This window comes from Carettochelys insculpta, chromosome 30 (genome assembly GCF_033958435.1).
Source record: "Carettochelys insculpta isolate YL-2023 chromosome 30, ASM3395843v1, whole genome shotgun sequence".
NCBI classification, from domain to species: domain Eukaryota; kingdom Metazoa; phylum Chordata; order Testudines; family Carettochelyidae; genus Carettochelys; species Carettochelys insculpta.
The window spans coordinates 12,518,912-12,536,158 of record NC_134166.1 but is presented as its reverse complement, the minus strand read 5'-3'; the positions used below and the strand labels follow the sequence as shown (position 1 = coordinate 12,536,158).

The following is a 17,247-nucleotide window of genomic DNA, read 5'->3' as shown; positions in this document are numbered from 1 at the left end:
GCAGAGAGCACCTTACAGCTATTAAATTCTCATTTAATAAGCTGGTTACGGGGGTTTCGCTCCCCTCTGCAATTGGGGCAACACACAAGGGGGGAACGAGGAGAGGAGAGATGCTCTCTTAGTCCAGCTCATGGAAATCTTTGTCATGTGGGTTAAGTTTTAGTCCCTCAGTGTCCAACAGATCAGATCTTTTCACGGAACAGGCCCCTGATGGCAACTGGGACAGGGCGAAAGTGGAAGATAGAGCCGAGCTGGGGGAGAATGGGTCCCCCATTGCCATTAGAAAATCAGTTTGTTTCTCTTTGCCACGCAGGGCATGTATCGTCCTCCTGGTGCAGGCAGGGTAGCTGAGGTGAAGAGAAACTCATGGCTCCTGGGAGTCTGTGGAAGAAAAGGGATTCAGGGTCCTTACGCACTAGTCCCCCTTTCTCCTTAAGACGCAGCTGGCCAACAATTCCCTGTAAATCTCTTTTCCTGCAGTAAAGCCAGTGACTCCCCTGACTGTATCCATCGCCACGACCACCATGAAGCTTCTGATCATCGTGATGCTGGTAGTCGGGATAGCAGCAGGTAGGAAAAAGAGTGAAGCGAGAAGCCAAGGAGGGGTGGGGTGAGAGAGTTCTGCCGTTTCACCACAGGCCCTTTCTGGAGTGTCTCAGAGCCATTGCTTAACACAGGTTGTTGTTTAGAAAGTGTGACATTCATGGCAGTTCCTTTAAAGGTGTTGCAGGTTGCGAAAGGGAATTAATCTATGCAGGCCTTATCTCTGCTGATTGTGCTTGTGGAGAAGGCAGGGAATTTGCATTTGTTTTCTTCCTGAATCAGGACAGGAGAAAAGAATTTGGAATTTTCCAACCTAAGAATATATGAATTGGGAAAAAATAGACCCACCTCACTGAGATTTCAGCGTTTTTAAATGTAAGGCTGATATGAAATAAATAACTTTTATAAGAAACAACAAGAAGTCCTGTGGCACCTTATGGACTAACAGATATTTTGGAGCATAAACTTTCATGGGCAAAGACCCACTTTGTCAGATGCATGAGTGGGCAGGTCTTTGCCCATGAAAGCGTATGCTCCAAAATATCTGTTATTCTATAAGGTGCCACAGGACTTCTTGGTTGTTTTTTTTTGAAGATACAGACTAACACAGCTGACTCTGTGATAACTTTTATGGAGTGTCAGTCTTCATATAATGTTAATTCTGTTTAAAATGTGAACAAAACTATTTTTAAAAATAAAAAACAAATCAAAATGGCCCTTTCAGATAATCGCCACTGCTCTGGTCTGATAGCATACCCTACGACGGAAGCAAGATGCACCCCTTGGTGAGGAGAGTGTAGTGCATTGTGGGACTCCCTTGTTGTGAGGCATCATGGGAGTTGTAGTTTGATTGTGGAGCTGAGTCCATATCAACGACTGCTCCACTTTGATCTATTTTAAAAAAAAATATGTATCACAATCAACACTCTCCCATGCGAATTTTCAACGCTGACAAAATGGCTTTTTAAACATTCCACGCAAAATAGTTGTATTAATGATATGTACTGCGGGAGAGTCATTGACCAACCCCATGCTCTCCGGAGTATGTGTAATTTGCAATTTCCAGAAGTTTGTTATTTGACCACAATTGGGTGAACTTTCAAGAAACCAGGAAAAGGCATCTCCCTGACTCCAGCACCATTCCCTTGCAAAATTTCACGTCCCTGCTGCCAAGATGCTAAAATGCTTCAGAAAGTGGTTGGAAAATTGTTTAGACATTACAAAAATGAAGCAGTCTCTTGAGTCATCACGTCCAACCCCCACTTCCATTGGCATCTCTGTTGTATAAATGTCTCGAGTATTGAATCTAAGGAGGCCTTTTTTTCCCCCTGCTCCTCTTCCACAGCTTCCTCCCTTTTTGATGGGCAGTAACCCACTGCTAATTCTCAGACCAGGTCTACCCAAGACATTAAAGTTCATTGTAGATAAGCATTTCTAGTGACAGCAATTGTGTATCTAGAATCGACTTATCTACAATCGACTTACCTGGCCGTCCTCACAGAGGGAGCTCAATGGGAGAAACTTTCCCATCAACCTCCCTTCCTCCTTGCAATATTGAAGAGTACAGCGGTCGACCGCCAACCGCAGATAGTTCAATTTCACGTGTCCCTACTAGGCATGCAAAATCGAACCCCAAAAGATCCACCCTGAGCAGGTCGATCTTCTGCGTGGGGAAGACATACCCTCAGCCTCAGTTTATCCACACTGCTTAACCCCATTTGCTGTTGTGCCATCACCAGTCTCCATCTCCTCTGGTTGTTCTCTTGCTGGAATGTGCCTTCCCCTGCCTCCCTTTGCATTTCGAAAGAACAATGAGGTCTCACCTCAGCCTTCCTTTTAAACCAGCCAAGTTCTTTTACTCATCAGTTGTACCATTGGCCCTTTGCGCCCCTGACCATCTTACCACGCTGCTCAACAGCTGTTCCAGTTGGGATTCCTCTCGCTGGAACACGGGTGAGTGGAATGCAAGGTTTCCCCAGTGACATTAATGTGTCCCTGTCCTCACTGGAGATACCTCACCTAGTATGTCCTCAAATTGCCTTGTGCAAGTGAGCAGCAACTCGTGGTCATGCAGCTCCCAGTGAATCCATACAGATGTGACTGATGCTCATCCCAACCCCACCATGCTTGCAGCTGATGTTTGCCTCTCTCACTTGCAGACACACAAACAGAGGGAGACCGAATCATTGGGGGGAGCGCCTGCCTCATTGGTGCCAAGAAGCATCAGGTGGCTCTCATAAGAAAAGGCCGTATCTACTGTGGAGGAAGCCTGATACACCCAAAGTGGGTGCTGACTGCCGCGCACTGCAGCAAACGGATCGGGTAAATCACCACGGTTGTGGAGGGAGAGAGGGTGATGCATGCAGGGGTGAATTAACTTGGTGGAGGGCTCAGGGCAGGGGTTGGGGTGGCTATGATATGACAGTACCTGTAAAATATTAAATGCAGGCTGGAGGGCAGGTGGCCCAGGGCAAGAGCTCAGACAGGGTGTGGGGAGCTCAGGGTAGAAGGTTGTAGTGAGTTGGGGGGGACTCAGGGCAGGGGTAAGGGTCTTGAGGGTGCAGAAGCCAGGGCACGGGGTTGGGGTGTGTAAGGCCTGCAAGGGAAGCTGTGTTCAGAAGCTTTGTTTTGCCTAGTTCTTCTGCTGTCTGGGCAAATGGCTGGGGTGCTTTGGAAAACAACTTGTTTTCCTTGCTTTAATGTCCTTTGATTTCCAAAGCATTAAACCATAATCTAGTGAAGCTATGGGGACAGGCTGTGAGAGTGTCCATCAGCTACAGAGTTGGCTTGGAACAGGGGTCGGCACCCAGAATAGCAAGAAGAGGTTTGGTTTTTTTTGTTTCGAATTCAGTCAAAAACTCAGTAATTCAAGAGCTGCAATGCATGTGAATACAAGACGGTCCTTAATAAGCACCGTCAAACTATACATTTTGCAACTCCTGTTAAGAACAGCGCACACTCAATGATTTGTAATGCGATCCATGTTTACTGTAGGATGTTCACAAACTTTTTACATAGTCTATTTCCTTTTACTTGACATGTGTGTGTTTGTACCATTGTCTTCCTGACTTGCATTCCCCAACTTATTTTAGTGATGCCAATTTTCCTTCAGGTTTAATTTCTGTTTTCTTTCTTAAAATGCGCATTGCCCTTCCCAGCAGGAATGCCGGAAGCTCCCTTTTCCTTTTCATAATCAAGACTTTATTAGCAACACGATCAAAACACAGATACGGTATCATATCATGCACTGCATTTGTTCACAGAATTCATAAAATCATAGAATTGTAGGGCTGGAAGGGACTTCAGGAGGTCAGCTAGTCCAGCCCCCAGGACTAGGGGAGTTATGCAACAATTCAAGATCACACATTGTTCGCTGTTTAGATATAATTGTTCGTTGTTGGGCTTTTAGCCATTCACCGTTTATAAAAAAAAAAATCAGGAGAGTGTTTTTTCCTTTGCAATCATAGTGTCAGGATCCACAAAAAAAAGTCCTTAAAAAGCCACATATGGCTCTGGAGCTGCAGGTTGCAGACCGCTGGTTAGAGAGGTTTAGAATGGGTCTCAGGGTAGAGGGAAGGTAGGATTTTGCAGTCTTCATGCTAAAGAGGGGTGCCAGACATAATGAACCTGTTTAGCTGCCCACCCAGTTCCCCGCAGCCCAGGGATATGTTGCATTACATATTATGAGAAATCCCTTAATATAGTTGTAAAAAATGCAGACATCATTGTGGGATCCATTAATAGGAGAGGCATAAGCAAGACTCAAGCAGCCATTCTTCCACTCTACTCTGCCTTGATTAGGCCTCAGCTGGAATATTCTGGGCCCCACACTTCAGAAAAGATGGGGAGACATTGGAGAAGGTCTAGAGAAGAGCAGCAAAAGTGATTAAAAGTCTAGAGAACATGAGCTATGAGGGATGACTGAAAGAACTGGCTTTGTTTCGTTTGGAAAAGAGAAGACTGAGGGTATGTCTATGCTTACCAGAAGATCAACTCAGTTGCAATTGATCTTCTGGGGTTCCATTTAGCACACCTATCAGAGACGTGCTACATCCAACCATCAGGGCTCCACTGTCAGCCCTGGTACTCCTCACTTTCACAAGGAGTAAGGGAGGTTGGCAGGAGAGTTTCCTCCATTGACGTCCCACTGTGGGGACAGCCAGAAAAATTTATTTACGATATGTCGATGGTCATACCTGGAGTTGCATATCTTAAATCAGCTTTTCAACATAATGTAGACCTGGCCCGATGGGGGACATGATAACAGCTTTCAAGTGACTAAAAGGTTTTACAAAAGAATGAGAAAAAATCTTCTCCTTCACCCATGAGGATAGGACAAGGAGAAATGGACTTAAATTGCAGGAAGGAATGTTGAGGTTGGACTTCAGGAAAAACTTCCTAACTATCAGGGTGGTAAAATACTGGAATGAATTGCCTACAGAAGTTGTGAAATTTCCATTGTTGGAGATATTTAAGAGCAGATTAGATAAACATCTGTCAGGGATGATTTAGGTGGTGGTTGGTCCTGCTGTGAGCACCAGGGACTGGATTTGCTGACTTATTGTGGCCCTTTCCGGTTCTAGTATTTTATGATTCTCTGATTCTGTGATATTGAGACATCTGGCTAACTTCTCCAAAATAACAAGGGCAATGAATTCAAGATTTTTAATGAAAACTGCAGCTTTCATAGTATCAAAACATCCCACAAGTTTAAGGCAAATTTAACAAATTATTCATTTCTGCCGTGTAAAATCAGGTACAAGAAATGATAATGTCTGCAACAGTGGCTAAGAACATGGGGACAGAGTACGCTGGCAGGGAGAAATCTAATAAAGTAGCCTGTCTACCTGTAGCTGGAGAACAAAGGTGCAGGAACAGGGCTTGAAAATACCCAGACGAACCATGATGTGCCTTATATCATGATATCAGAATAGAATTAGGTGTGTATATAAAGTAATGACTACTTGTATTCTTCAGGTCTGTAGTAGGCCCTGTACCCACCCCTTACAGCTCTGTGAAGTCTTAGACCAGGTCTACCTTGGACATTAAAGTCTATTGTAGATGCGCAATTCTAACTATGGCAATTGCATAGCTAGAATTGATGTATCTGCAATTGACTTACCTGGCCATCCTCACAGAGGGAGGTCGACAGAGAATCTGTCAGATCAACCTCCCTTACTCCTCGCAATATCGAGGGGGACAGGGGTCAGCTGTCAGTCCCTCATAGTTTGATTTCACGTGTCCCTGCTAGGTGCATGAAATGGATCCCTAGGTCAATCAAGTGAGGACATGTTTTGAGTACATGCCAAGATTAAAGCAAGCTTTGACAAGACTGGAGTCAAACTGAGTTTGTGCAGAATTAAATTAATGAGGTCTTGGAGGCCTCCCCAGCCTCATTTATTGGGCCAATTCTAGTTGTGTGCCCACCATGACCTTGGAATAGCCTCCCACTGATCTCTTCGTGTGTCCTCTCCCATGCAGCTCTTTGCGGGTGCATCTGGGGGATTATGATATAAGAAAGAAGGATGGCACAGAACAGATACGAAAGATCCTCAACTACTTCGTGCACCCCAAGTACAACCTTTGCCCTCGTGACAACGACCTGATGCTTCTGGAGCTGGATGAGCCCGCTGAACTGAACGACCATGTGGAAACGATCAAGCTGGCCACCAGATGTCTCACTTCCAAAACGCAATGCCACGTGTCGGGATGGGGCACCATCAAGTCCCCCAAAAGTAGGGAGCGCTAGAGTGTAGACTGGTGGAACTGAAGTTGGATTCAGCTTGAGGAGGGAATGGATGTTCCATCAGGAGACCTTGTTAATGGGCTGTCGAGGGTCTTTGGCTTCTCCTAGAGCAGTGGATCCCAATCTTTTCACTAATGCAAACCCCCAGTGGTGCCCCAAACCGTTCACAGACCCCCCTCAAAGCCAATGCTAGCTCCACTGTGCACTTGCTTAGATAAAAAAGGACCCCACACCATTGACTTCTGGACAGCAATTAATAACATTATTGGAAGGTATTTTATTTAAAAATAATTGATTGTAGCTTTGCAATTTATTTAACACTTATTTTCTATGATCATTTGTATTTATCTTTTGTTTTTTTCATTGATCGTCACGGACCCCCAGGAGTTGGGAACCACTGTCCTAGAAGAACTTTTTCACCAAAATAGTTTGTAGTGAAAAATACAGCTTTGAGCTCACTATGTCACACCAGCCCAGGATGGTTTCGTTCTTTTCAGAAAAAAACGGTCCCCAAAAAGGGAAAACTTTGCATTTTGAAAACACCAAGACACAATCGCTTGATTTTCTTTCCCATTGAAAAGTTTCCTTACGAAATTTTCTTTTCATTTATTTTCTGAACAATTTTAACCCTTCCTGGCGTGCTTCAAATCAAAAGAAAACATGGAATAATGTAAAACACTGTATCTAAATGAAGTGACTTGTTTGTCCTGATAAGAGGGTTTATTCTGGCTTTTCGGTTCATCAAAAATCTTATTGGGGTCAAAGGCTCTATGCCAGTTTACCCCAGTTGAGGGTCTCACACTAGAGTCTAGAGTAGACCTTAAAGTTGACTGTAGATACACAATTCCAGCTATAAGAGGGGTAGCCGTGTTAGTCTGGATCTGCAAAAGCAACGAGGGGGTCCTGTGGCACCTTATAGACTAACAGAAATGTATGAGCATGAGCTTTCGTGGGCAAAGACCCACTTCATCAGATGCAGGTGTGAGTGGCAGGTGTGACCTGCATCTGACAAAGTGGGTCTTTGCCCACGAAAGCTCATGCTCATACTTTCTGTTAGTCTATAAGGTGCCACAGGACCCCTCATTGCTTTTACAATTCCAGCTATGGCAACTGCGTAGCTGGAACGGACCTATTTACAATTGACTTACCTGGGAGTCCTCACAAAGGGAGGTTGACGGGAGAAAGTTGCTCGTTGACTTCCCTTACTCCTCGTGAGATTCCAGAGTACAGGGGCGACTGTCAATTCCCAATAGTTCAATTTTGAGCATCACCATTAGGTGTGCAAAATTGGACCCCAGAATATCAACCCTAACTGAGTTGATCTTCCAGGTAGTGAAGACATAACCCTAAGTTTTTTTTTTTCTGTTGCACTTTATACCCTACTCATGAACTCTTGTTTTCCTGTCATTGCCTAGAGAAATACCCCAAGGTCCTCCAGTGTGCGAATGTCCATAGCTTCAGCCAGGCTGAGTGCCGGGCCATCTACCCAGGCAAGATTACAAAAAACATGTTGTGTGCGGGAGTAGAAAAGGCTGGACTGGGCACATGCAAGGTAAGGGGTAGCCTGGCAATCAAACGGGCTGATGTCAATGTTCAATGCTCTTTACCCCCACAATCTCCAAATGGGTGTGGGTGGGTAGGTGGGTATGTCTCTGCTGCCCCCTCTCAGAGGGGTCAGTCCCCGCTCTGTGTGTGTGTCTGTTTGCTGATTTGCTGATACTCTGCTTCGTCTCTGCAGGGTGATTCAGGAGGCCCACTGGTCTGTAATGGGAAGCTGCAAGGTGTGGTCTCCTGGGGGACACGTGTCTGTGGCCGTAAGGGAAAACCTGGGGTCTACGGCAATGTCTGCAAAGCTGTCCGGTGGGTGAAGAACGTTATAAGCAGGCGATGCTCTGGAACAGAATGAGAGACCAGAGAAGTGTGATCCCTGCACCAAAACCCACCAAACACCCACCCCAACCAGGCCTCTCCTCACTTTGCTGTGACACCCAGGGGTTGCTGAGTAGGGTGCCCAGAGCTGGCCCAGATGGGACTGGGGTGGGGGAGCTGAAGTGGAGCCAGCAGGCAACGTAGCCAGGCCTGACAATATCCTCAGGTTGAACTAAAAATGTGTGACCCGTTTACCAAGCATGACTCAGCCTGAAGGTTGTGAGACTGGTTTAAAAATCATGAGATCCCCTGAAAAAATTACAAGGGTTTTTTTGGTTTCAAATGGGAAGATTGGCTTCAAAGTCATGAATCAGCCTGATATTACTGGAACTGCTTGAAAAGAATCAAGAGGTTGACTTCAAAAATCATGAGATTTGGATTAGATTAATCAGATCAGCTTGAAACCCACGAGATGGCTTTGAAAGTGGTGACATCACTTCTAAACTCATGAAACTTGCCTAGTGGTTCTGCAGTGGGTTTACAATGTATGTATCATAGAGCTGGAAGGGACCTGAGAAATCATCAGTTCCAGTCCCCGGCTCTCACCACAGGACCTATCCCCAACCTTGATAGATTTTTTTCTTTAAATCTAACCTCCCCCAGTCCTTGAAAGTCCCCGTCAAAGATTGAGCTCACAACCCTGCATTTACAAGGCTACTGGGCTCACCACTGAGTTATTTCCTCCACCCAAAGAGCATCACACTGGGTTTAAAACGATTAGACTGATTTTGAAGTGCACAGGTCTTTGATCTGATCTCTTGCATTGGTACGGGTGATGTGAGTGGCTATAACTGCTCTGAAGTCTGGAAGTCTGAGATCTGATGGAACTGAAGCGTTCTCAGGTGCTGCTCCAGGAATATGGCAGCAGTAACACAAGTTCAGGTTCAGCTGATTTTCCATCATATCTGACCCCAGGAGAAATTGAGCTGTTGTTGAAAAAAGTCACTTTCTAGACTTGATCTACGTCTACACTGGAGTGAGCTGTCAACAGAAGTTACTGTCATCTTCTGACAAAAGTTCTGTTGACAGATCAAGGCCAGAAATGAAAGCAGATCGCTCTGTCAACAGAGAACAGCTGGACTGCCCAGCTGCTCTCTCAACAGAACGGCCAACCAGAAGCACAGCAGACAGGGCTGCCTGGTGACCCAGAAGCCCTGTCTGTCAACAGCGCCCCCCCCCCGGTTTCAAAAGCCCGTTCTTCCCAAAACCAGATGGATAGAAGGGGCTTCCAAAATCAGCGGTCTGTTTTGAAAGGGCCCCTCGGCTACACAGGCAGCATGCATTTCGAAACCAGCAGTTTTGAACTGCATGCAGCTGTCGTTATGTTAATGAGGCACTGCATATTCATGGAAGCACCTCATTAGCATATCCCAATGTGCCACATTACCATAGCCCCTTCAAAAGAGGTCCTAGCAGGGGCTAGTGTGGCCACAGCCGAAGAGTTGGGATGAGGTTGTCAAGTTTGGTTGTATTGTATGCTTGTGGGAATAAAGACTTGAGCAGTGTTCCACCCATCTGGACATCTGCAGCTTTTTGTCTGTGATCACCTGTCCAGGTAAATGTCTCATTGAGGTGACTGTGGTAATGTTTGGTCCAAGTGCTTTCTTCAGTCCACCATCCATGGTTTTCAGGTCTCCCAAATCAGATGCCTTTTGAGAAGTGGAACATAGATCAGCTCAATACTTGTTCACACACTGCCTGGATTCTCTCTGAAGAGCAGATCCTGCATGTCAGAGTTGATCTCTTGTGCTTTGAGATGGGTTCTTTGTGTTACTCAGATGTGCCTTGTGTTTTTCTTCAAGAAGAGGCCTAAGAATGTCAGCGTTTTCATCGATCCAGGCTTTGTTAGAAAATTTACATGTTCCAAAGGCAGATTTGGCACATTTGTATATTGCATCTCTCAGCATGGGTTTCATCAACAGTTTGTTGGTCAGATTTGTGTTCCATTTTGCAAGTGAGATCATCTGTGAAGACAGAACATTTCAGCGCATCTCTGGTACTGAGGGTATTGATTTTTGGCTTACTGCGTTCCTTTGTCATATAGAGTTTCTTTGGGCTGATTTCCACTAGAGCTGGAAGGGACCTCAAGGGGTCATCGAGGTCAGCCCCCGGCACTTACAGCAGGACCTAGCACCAGACCTGGGAGATTTTTTTTTAATCTAATTTGCTGCAGAACCTTGAAAGGATTGCCCTCAAGGATTGCGCTCACAACTCTGGGTTTACAAGGCCGATGCTCTAGCCCCTGAGCCTGGGGTGTGAATGCACTTACAAGCACCCCCACATTCCTCATGCTTAGATTTTTCCTGGGCCCCTCTGGGTTTTAGACACGCAAATCTCACACAACTGCAGGTCAACTCCAGGCATTCAAGTGCTGACCCTGTCTGCAGCAGCTAAGCAGACGTTTACCTCACTTTTGAGAGATAGATGCATGTCACTTATGAGGAGAGGTTGAGGGATTTGTGGTTCTTTAGTCTACAGAAGAGAAGAGTGAGGTGCTTTCCCCACAATAATAAGAATTAATAAGCGATAATGAGCTTGGCGACTGGAAATAGCCCTGTTTATATGTGGTCAATCTAGCCCAGCAGTTTCTTAAATAGCTCCCTAATTAGTATCCAAATCAAATTGTGTCCCTGAATAGAAAGTGCTCTGTTTTCCCTGGGAAAAAAGAGAACTCGGGCTCTTGGTGGACTTTGGCAGCATCAGTTACACATGGAGGCTCTGGCTCTCTGCAGAGAATAAGCTCTTGTGTATGTTATTTTGATCCCCAGGCTGGCTCTAACCATGACTCTCCCCTTCCCCCAGGCCTTGGGAATCTGTGCACCCCCGCCCCCTCCCCCGTGCCTTTCAGCACCACCACACAACCAACCCGACACTCCTGGGCGTGGCTGGCATTAGCTCAGGCCCTGCACATCCGTGGCGCCACGATTAGGGGCCCTGCCCTGTCATTACCAGCTCCTGCAGCAGCCCAGAGCCAGGCCTGGGTGCTGACAGATTGCTGCACCCCCATCTTGCAAGCTGCTGAGTCTGACACATGAGACCCACCCAGCCCCAGTGTAATTTACCTCCAGCGCGTTCCGATCTGTCTTGGGCAGATGGGCGTAAACCATGCCTGACTTCCTGCCACGCGGCAGCTCTCTGGTCTATTATAGATACTGCTCGTAACCTGTCTCACCATTCACTCACCATTGTGTAAACCAGGATAACTCTGAGCAATCAAAGCCCTTTTTTGGTGGTGGAAGTTAGGGCTAGATCTGGCTGTGGGGCCACTTTAACCCTTATCTCCTGGGTTCAGGGGCACTGCAGGGTACCAGCCACTGACCTCAAATTCATTCAGAGCCAAGGAAGCCAGAGAAGGAGGCAGAGTAAAAACAGCAGGAGGAGCCTCCTGCTTTCTGTGCCTTAGGGGAATTGTATTGTCCTGGTTTTCTTCCCTACCCTGAGGGGCTAGAAATGGAAAAGAGATTTCCCCTATAATCCCAGGACTCCAGGAGCTGGCCCTATGAACAGAACTCCAGATGCAGTGCTGCTTGGATGAGAGCTGGGGTCCTCTGCACCCAGTCCCCTGCTAGCTCCACCCTTCTCCCAAAGGCAGAGACAGTATTAATCCTGAGCGCTTCCATCCCCGTGGTCAGCCAGGATCTCAAAGCATGTTACGTTCAGCCTGTTTTAAAGATGGGGAAACTGAGGCACGGGGAGGGGAATTGATCTGCCCAGCAGCAGGCTGGCTCCTGAGGCCAGTGCTCTCTGCTTTAGGCCTTGCTGCATCCACTCTGCATTAACTCCCAGTTTAATCTCTGGCACCAAGTGCCTCATTGCCTTTGCCTCATCTGGAAACCTGGCAGCCGGAAAGATGACACGCCCAGTCAGGGAAAGCCACTCACAAGAGGCGGGACAAACCCAAGCAGCTCCTGGATGATACACGCCACAGAGCTACTTTCAAAACCTCTTGCACAAACTGCCAGTAGGGTTTGCAGTTCCGGCATGTCCCCGTCCGTTCCGCCTTACCCAAAGAGAGAGAGCTGGACCCAAGGTTTTATACCCTACCCACCAGCACTGGAGCGATATTTTTTCTTCAGTGTGGATGGTTCCAAACTTTTGAGCTCTCTATTTAACTCAAACACCCACCAAACACTTGGGACCAGACTGGGCTTTGTAATTGTTTGGTTAGGACTGCATGCAACCCACTTCTCTCCATCTTAAAGGGAAGAAAAAAATTGCAAATTCTCCTGTTTTGCAAGTTGTATCAAAGAGCACCGATGGGCTTGTGGGAAAGGTGTGACCCCAGCCGTCTATTTGATACCTTGGACTGCCACAGACTTTCTGTGTGACTTTGCCCCGTCCCTGCACTGCTCTGTGCCTCAGTTTCCCCTCGGAACAATGCTTGACTTAGAAGTAATGCAGGTGCAAGGGTGAATGACTGTATTTGTGTGCCTTATTATTAATAATAAAAATTATAATACTTTGCAGTTACCTAGCTTAAGCTGGGGAGAATCCAGGTTTCCATTACTGATATCTGATTCTGGGGCTTCATTCTGAGACCCAGTATTTAGAACTGTTGAATGTCCATTGTCGGAAATCCAGGCTGCTTTAAGTCGCCGGGCACTGCCAAGCACATATTGGCTACGTCTACACATGAAGCCAACATCGAAATAGCTTATATCGATGTAGCAACATCGAAATAGGCTATTTCGATGAATAACGTCTACACGTCCTCCAGGGCTGGCAACATCGATGTTCAACTTCGACGTTGCGCGGCACCACATCGAAATAGGCGCTGCGAGGGTACGTCTACACGCCAAAGTAGCACACATCGAAATAAGGGTGCCAGGCACAGCTGCAGACAGGGTCACAGGGCGGACTCAACAGCAAGCCACTCCCTTAAAGGGCCCCTCCCAGACACAGTTGCACTAAACAACACAAGATCCACAGAGCCGACAACTGGTTGCAGACCCTGTGCATGCAGCATGGATCCCCAGATGCGGCAGCAGCAGCCAGAAGCCCTGGGCTAAGGGCTGCTGCCCACGGTGACCATAGAGCCCCGCAGGGGCTGGAGAGAGAGCATCTCTCAACCCCCCAGCTGATGGCCGCCATGGAGGACCCGGCAATTTCGACGTTGCGGGACGCGGATTGTCTACACGGTCCCTACTTCGACGTTGAACGTCGAAGTAGGGCGCTATTCCGATCCCCTCATGAGGTTAGCGACTTCGACGTCTCACTGCCTAACGTCGAAGTTAACTTCGAAATAGCGCGCGACGCATGTAGCCGCGACGGGCGCTATTTCGAAGTTAGTGCCGCTACTTCAAAGTAGCGTGCACGTGTAGACACAGCTATAAAGAGACAGCTCTTAACTCAGTTGAGATTGGGGTCCTGTTGTGTCAGACCTGCAGATGGACAGGGCAGGAGTGTGGATAATTTTCTGGTGAGCAGCAAAGGATTGTGGGTAATTTTGAGTGGGCTGCAAAGGCTTGTGGGTGATCTATAAATGGGCGATTTTAGATCTGGCATCAGGAGAAGCCAGTTTTTGCCTTTAAGACACTAGTCGAGGACCTGGTTTGAAATCTGGTTCCCACCATGAACTGTGGGGCAGGGGCAAGTCACTGAGTATTATCTTGCCTCAGTTTCCCTACCTCTACCACAAGCATATGGCTGTGGGGAGGTGTTCTATGGATGAAATCCACTGATCCACTTGGATTCTTTTGGGTATGTGTTGGGGACAGCTAGAATAACCTGTGACACACATGACCAAACCAGCACTCAAGTGGTCCTGCTTAGACCTTTGTGCTTGCCCCATTAATTGCTCAGCATTAACTGATCCATCAGTTTTGCTATATCCATTACCTGTCTTCAGCCATTTCCCTTCCTTCCCACCATTCTTTGTCCCCCCCACTATAGAAAGAATGTGGATGCACTAGAGAGGGTTCAGCAGAAGGCAACAAAAATGACGAAGGGGCCGGTGCACATGACCTACGATGATAGGCTGAGGGACTTTGTCTTATTTAGCTTGCAGAAGAGAAGAGTGAGGCAAAGGGAGTTTCAAAAGAGGGTGGAGAGAGGCTGTTCTCAGTGGTGATGGACGGCAGAAAAAGGAGCAATGGTCTGAAGTTACAGAGGGAGAGGCGTAGGTTGGATATTAGGGCAAACTATTCACCAGGAGGGTGGTGAAGCCCTGGAATGCGTTACCAAGAGAGGTGGTGGAATCTCCATCCAGAGAGGTTTTTAAGTCCTGGCTTGACAAAGTCCCAGGCTGGGATGATTTTGCTGGGGTTGGTCCTGCTTTGGGCAGGGGGCTGGACTTTCCAGCACTAGAATTCTATAATTCTATGAATCCATGCATCTTGCACAGTCCTTGCCATCTGCAGGAGGCAGCTGGAGAAAGGAAGGCACGGAGAAACTCATTCTCCTTCTTGGGGCGCAGCCTGCACATGGTGGGGAAAACGATTAAATAAAAGAAAAGAAAAGAGGATGCATTATGAGTCCCAAGCTGCAGCGGAATTAACTTTGGGGGCTAATCCAGGAATTTGCAATGGAAAACACTGGTACAATAAAGATTTAAAGGTAATTGGCCTAAATATAAAATGTTTGCTGCCACGCTGCTCTATTAGAATAAAACAACTGAAGGCGTCGACAGGACGTCATATTTTTATAATGACCCCAAAGCTGCAAAACAGTCAGCAGACTTGCAGGCCTCTGAGGCTGGGTGTGCTGTTAAAGCAAACCATCAAAGGAGGGAAGTGGGGGCATTCTTCAGAAAGCTGGGACATGTCACCGTAATTTCAGAATAAAACGTCTTTTGTGGCTCGGGGGATTCAATGTACGAGGTGAGGGATTAGGGGAGGGTGGAAGAGGGGGCCTGTATTAAAAGTTTCTACAGGGCCTGAAAAAATGAAGAGAACAGCGAAGTGAGGTGAGGTGAAGCAAGGCCCTAGCGCTGAGGCTGCCAAGCCAGCCAGGCAGGCCTGAGGGGACATGGCTCCCCGGGCGAGCTGGTATGGTGGCGCCCGTTCTTTGGGTTGTAGACCAGCAGCATGGGGCCTAGATCAGAAGCCCAGCGGTTTCCAAGCCCAGGGGCTGACCCAGACCACCCAGCAGGAGAGCCTGCAAGCTGACCCGCTGACTTCATGGGATAAGCCCAGCCTGCATGCACCTCCCTGCCACGCCAGCAACCTCAGGCAGCAGCATCCACCCAACCAGCCCGGTTGGCTCCAGCCTTGCAGCATTTAGGCAGTGGCCCACCCCCGACCATGGTGCCCTGGGCAAGCACTGTGTCAGCCATGCATCAGTCCAAGCCTCACGAAGCCCACCCCAGGAAGGTGGTGGCAAGCCAGGGCCGCCTGTACGCTGCCTTCCGGGAAGGGGCCCACCAGGAGGGTGTGTTCCCTGCCAAACGAGCTTCAGCTCTCCCTGGCCAAGTGCCGAGAGAAGGCGGGGCTGGCAGGGATTTAAGGGTGATGAATTCCCCTGCTAATAAATCATCTGCTCCCTGCCGCGTTCTGCCACCGATTCTCTAGCAGCCAGCAGGCCAGGCCGCAGAGCCACCCGTCCCAGATATGGTCACGCTGGCTGCAGCCCTGCTGCTGTTGCTGGCTTCAGGTGAACAGGGGCTTGAAGAGGGTGGTCTCTGTGCACGCAGGGGCAAGTGGGTGCATGGGGGGGGCACAGTGGCATGGGTGGCTGGGTGTTTGTGGGTGCCAGTGTGTATTTGTGAGAGTGTGTGATTGTGCGCGTGTGTGTCCCTATGTGGCATAAGGGAGTGTGTATGTGTGTCAGCGTGCCCAGGCGTGTGTGCGGGCTCCTTGTGTATACACCTAAGTAATTGTTTGTGTTTGTGTGTGTGTGTCTCTCTGGGGGGGCCTGCCTGTCAAAGTTCATGTGTGTGTGTGTGTGTGTGTTACTGTAGATGTGTGTGCCTCTTACCATGGGTGTATGTTACAGTCAGTGTTACTGTGTGTGCGGTGTTACTGTATATGTGTGTGCCTGTTTGTTACTCTGTGCATGTGTTACAGTACGTGTGTGTGTGATTTGTGTGTGCCTGTTTGTTACTCTGTGTGTGTGTTACAGTATGTGTGTGTGTGATTTGTGCGTGACTGTTTGTTACTCTGTGTGTGTGTTACAGTACGTGTGTGTGATTTGTGCGTGCCTCTTTGTTACTCTGTGTGTGTGTTACAGTATGTGTGTGTGATTTGTGCATGCCTGTTTGTTACTCTGTGTGTGTTACAGTATGTGTGTGTGATTTGTGTGTGCCTGTTTGTTACTCTATGCGTGTTACAGTATGTGTGTGTGATTTGTGTGTGCCCATTTGTTACTCTGTGTGTGTGTTACAGTGTGTGTGTGTGTTACCGGGTATGTTACCGGGTGTGTGCATTAAAACTTGTGTGTGTGTCTGTGTGTGTGCTTGAATGCGTCTGTGTACACCAGGGTGTCTGTCATTGAGGCCTGGCAGGAGGCCCTGGCCAGCAAGTGACCCAGGGCCGGAGTGGAGTTAGGAGGCCAGGACTCCTTGGCGGTGGGCAGGAACATGGGATCTCCAGGGGCAGGGGGCTGGCATGAGAGGATGGCTGGGCCAGGAGTATTCATGGTTCAGAGGGAGCTATGAGGAGAGAATGTTTGTGCCCCCCCCAACGTTCACCACTCCTGTGCTCCCCTGCCCCACCCCGTGCTCCTTACACCCATGGGCCCCTTGCCCACCCCATGGGCCTCCCCTGTACTCCCCCCCCGACTCCATGCTCCTCACACCCATGGGCCCCTCCCCCACCCCATGTGCTTCCCCTGCCCCCCTGCGCTCCCCTCCCCCACCCCATGCTCCTCACACCCATGGGCCCCTCCCCCCACCCCATGCGCCTCCCCTGCCCCCCCCTGCGCTCCCCTGCCCCCACTCTCAAGTCCACGCTGCCATGAGCAGGAGCCTCCGCCAAGGATTACAAATGATCCGTGCGTGTCTCAGCTCGAAACCAGGGCCAGGTGTCCCCCGATCCCTACAGCCTGTGTGCCCCCATATACTGCTCCCCAGGATCCCAGTTCCCCCCACCCCT

At 48.3% G+C, this 17,247-nt stretch overlaps 2 protein-coding genes across 2 annotated transcripts in view; both read left to right on the top strand.

Moving 5' to 3' along the window:
* The first annotated feature begins 524 nt into the window (after positions 1-524).
* LOC142003961 (trypsin-3-like) lies at positions 525-8,275 on the top strand. The gene is made up of 5 exons (XM_074981355.1): positions 525-570; positions 2,703-2,865; positions 6,025-6,278; positions 7,705-7,841; positions 8,028-8,275. The coding sequence occupies exons 1-5, from the start codon at positions 525-527 to the stop codon at positions 8,193-8,195; spliced, it is 768 nt and encodes a 255-aa protein (XP_074837456.1). The 3' UTR covers positions 8,196-8,275.
* Positions 8,276-15,702: 7,427 nt separating this feature from the next.
* Positions 15,703-17,247, top strand: part of LOC142003959 (kallikrein-14-like) — a 51,229-nt gene continuing 49,684 nt past the window's right edge. Inside the window, exon 1 of the mRNA XM_074981353.1 lies at positions 15,703-15,808. Within this exon, the coding sequence (XP_074837454.1) occupies positions 15,766-15,808 (43 nt within the window). The 5' untranslated portion in view covers positions 15,703-15,765. The remainder of the gene's footprint in view (positions 15,809-17,247) is intronic.